This window comes from Limulus polyphemus, unplaced genomic scaffold, assembly GCF_000517525.1.
Source record: "Limulus polyphemus unplaced genomic scaffold, Limulus_polyphemus-2.1.2 Scaffold1995, whole genome shotgun sequence".
NCBI classification, from domain to species: Eukaryota; Metazoa; Arthropoda; class Merostomata; order Xiphosura; family Limulidae; genus Limulus; species Limulus polyphemus.
In genome coordinates, this window is record NW_013667605.1 from 58,865 (window position 1) to 62,201 (window position 3,337).

Sequence of the window (3,337 nt, forward strand, 5' to 3'; positions counted from 1 at the left end):
AAGACTTTTAAATTGTTCACAAAGAAGATAAATGTAAGTTCTAAAGGAGGTAAAAAAAATTGGAACATTGTTATTTTGATTGTTAAAGCAGATTGGTAAAGATTTCTGAAGATGACTTTAAAATTGTATTCCGCGATATTGATTCCCCCATGGCGAGAAGTTTTAATATGGTAGACTAGTAAGTTTGGCTTATGGACCGAACATATTACAAGCTTTAATGGCGCACTATTGAAATGGATGTTACTATGTGTACAGATTGAATAAAATGGATGTGTTTTATTACTTTAAAAATCAAATTCTCAAGCTGTTATTTTTCTACAATAACTTCCTGGTCCTTTTGGGTTACAAGTGGAAACTGCTGTAACATTTGTCGTTATCAAATGGGTCTCTGATACTTTTGTTTCTACGTGTTCCTTAAATGGTAGTTCTAGTTTGTGACGTCACGACAAAAACATCGCGTGTTCGTTCACTTTACACACTTGCCCTCACATCCTATCAATTGATACAAGTCTAAAAGAAAAAAAATCTATAAAAAATAAAGAGTTGTATTCAGCATGAAGTGTACTTTTTTATTTTGAAATGAACTATTTTGTATGTAGGTATTTGGTACAACCGCAAGTCGTGCAACGTCATGCTCAGAGAGTTGGTCAAGAAGCCCTTGACCAGTTTGCCAAAGCGATGAACCACGTATATCGCAATGAACATCCATCGCGCACACCTCAGTTCAAGTCTAGTGGTGTTAGGGACAATAATTTCTCCACCAGTGATTTATCAGGTGGTAATGTGGAGCATGAGGACAAGCGTGAGAAACTACCGATAAGACCAAAACCACTTACTATCAAAATTCCACTAAGTAGTGACCAGCCAAGGGTTAAAGGACAACAGAGTGTATCCACCCAAAAACAAGGAACGGAAGGGACTAGTAGTGGGAGAATTTCCCCCAACCAAAGCGTCCACGTTAGCATAAACCGGCGTATTGCAATGCCACCAGCTTTCTTGTTCCCTGAGAACCACCCGCCCCCTACTGACCTCGGCGGACCCGCCCATAAAGAAGCACGAGCAGGAAATGACGTCACAGACAGAGGGGTGCTGGAAACTGAGAATCTAACTTTGAATTCCAAGCACCTACACAAGAGTCCACCGAACCAAACGGATCAGTTGGATCAATTTAATGGAAACGTTGCTCTAGACTTAGAAAACGTTATACGACCAGATGGGGACGGAGACTCGGTCAGCACAGACAATGGTCAAGCACATGTTTCTGGTAAGTTGAATCTTCTGGTCTTCTTTGTACTTGCACCGTTCATTATGGGTTCGGATTTTCGGGTGATTGTTCCTTTTTTCCCAAAATAGGTTGTAATTTTTCTCAACGTGCAGTGTAATGGCAATAAGTTTTAAGTAGGTGGCGCGACCTCGTACTGAAAATATGTTTTTTGGATTCACTAGTACAGTATTTTGCTGTTAACTTCACATAGAGAGCTTTTTCCCACTTGACTATTCTCCATGGCAAGGAAAAAGCAGAAACGTCAAACGAGGGCTGACTGCTCGGTATACTGAAATATTCAAATAGTCTAAATGTAGCATTTAACTATCCCTGGAATAGTAACAAATCTTGTGAATGTCACTTCGTTTTGATAAAAAAAACTACACATAAAAGTCAGACTCTTAAAATACTGTTCGGTTTCGGTGTGCTTGCTCAAGAAAGAAAATTTTTATGTACCTTTAGATCAACAAACCGAGGCACTTAACGAGGCTAACGGAATTGATCATTCGCACATGCACAACAGCGCCGCCTTACGGAGAGTGAAGAAAGGAAACTTGAAAACCAAAAACTCAACCAAAAACTCCCGGAGGGTCAGTTTTGACCCTCTAGCTTTGTTACTGGACGCTGCTCTTGAAGGAGAACTAGAGCTCGTGAAAAAAACTACAAGAGAGGTAAAAATTGCTGACTCTTGTTCATTTTTAGATTCACAACAAAATAACTTAAACAACAACAATATCTCAACAAAAACCGTTAGAATACGTCGTAAAACTAAAAGAAAAATTAATATACTCTGCAAAAGGTATTATAGGTAAATGTTTTGTAGTTGTAACTGTAATACTGGTTCCATATTCCTGATAATTTTGGAGTTTTTCTGTCTTTTTCCCGATTTAGGTACCTGATGCTAGCGCTGCTAATGATGAAGGAATCACAGCTCTTCACAACGCTATTTGTGCAGGACATTTTGAAATTGTCAAGTTTCTCGTGGAGTTTGGTTGTGACGTCAATGCTCAGGACAGTGATGGCTGGTGAGTGGTCAGTCTCCTCTGATGCATCCTTCTTTCTTTGTCCATATGCATAAACCTTATTTTTGTAAGCTACATGCCTCCACCTTTTTTTATCCTTAAGTTTTAAAACATAACTTTAAAATGTCTGTGGTAGGTAAGATGAATTCTAGTCTCATCACATGTATCTTCATAGGACTCCACTCCACTGCGCAGCCTCCTGTAACAACCAGCCAATGGTGAGATTCCTGGTTGAGCACGGCGCATGTGTATTTGCCAGTACACTCAGTGACCACGACACAGCCGCCGAGAAATGTGAGGAGGACGAAGAGGGTTATGACGGCTGTTCCGAGTTCCTCTACAGTAGGTTTAATTTTTACCCATTACTTGATATGCTAAGATATTTTTGTATTCTAGTTAACACGACTCAAACTGAATTAAAATACTGTTTGATTTTCCCGTGTATTACCAGTAGTGTTCATGGAGAAATGTGACTTTATTTTGTGGAAGTCAACAGTACGATCCAAAAAAATGTAGGTGTGATATTACGGATTTTGTTACCCTTAGCTGCTTAATCAGCGTTATTAGTTTGGAATCATTGTCCTTGTAGAATACTACACCAGGACAGCAAGATTATGGCACATTGTTCAAAATGAATGTCACTCAAAGTGGCCATTTTGTTGTAGTTGTGTGCCATCAATCGTAGAGACAGATAGCACGTGATTCCGTTAACAGCAGACGATATCTAACATATGGCGAAATGTATTTCGTTTTATTCTCAACAGTTTGTGCATTTATACAATTTAAAGGCCCATTGACACATTATGTAACAACATATTTGAGACTGCTTTTATATGTTATTGTTATTTGTGGGTATTTTTGGAGATACATTTTCAATTGAGATGTTAATTCGATGTTTAATTGACTACACGGTTGAATTGGCATTCTACAATTGTTGTATTAAAAGTATTTCAGGATTGTGACCCTAGATGGCGCCTCTAAAAGATTACTTAACTGTTGCTTCCTCCTTTTCATTTCTTTCTTTTTCTTTTTTTTTTTTTTTTTTATTTTT

At 38.3% G+C, this 3,337-nt stretch overlaps 1 protein-coding gene across 1 annotated transcript in view; it reads left to right on the forward strand.

The window, feature by feature from the left end:
* The window catches only part of LOC106465596 (apoptosis-stimulating of p53 protein 1-like), a 29,736-nt gene that overhangs the window by 23,901 nt on the left and 2,498 nt on the right, over positions 1–3,337 (forward strand). The window contains exons 7-10 of the mRNA XM_022393528.1: positions 600–1,264; positions 1,727–1,935; positions 2,156–2,289; positions 2,462–2,628. Of these exons, the coding sequence (XP_022249236.1) occupies positions 600–1,264; positions 1,727–1,935; positions 2,156–2,289; positions 2,462–2,628 (1,175 nt within the window). The remainder of the gene's footprint in view (positions 1–599; positions 1,265–1,726; positions 1,936–2,155; positions 2,290–2,461; positions 2,629–3,337) is intronic.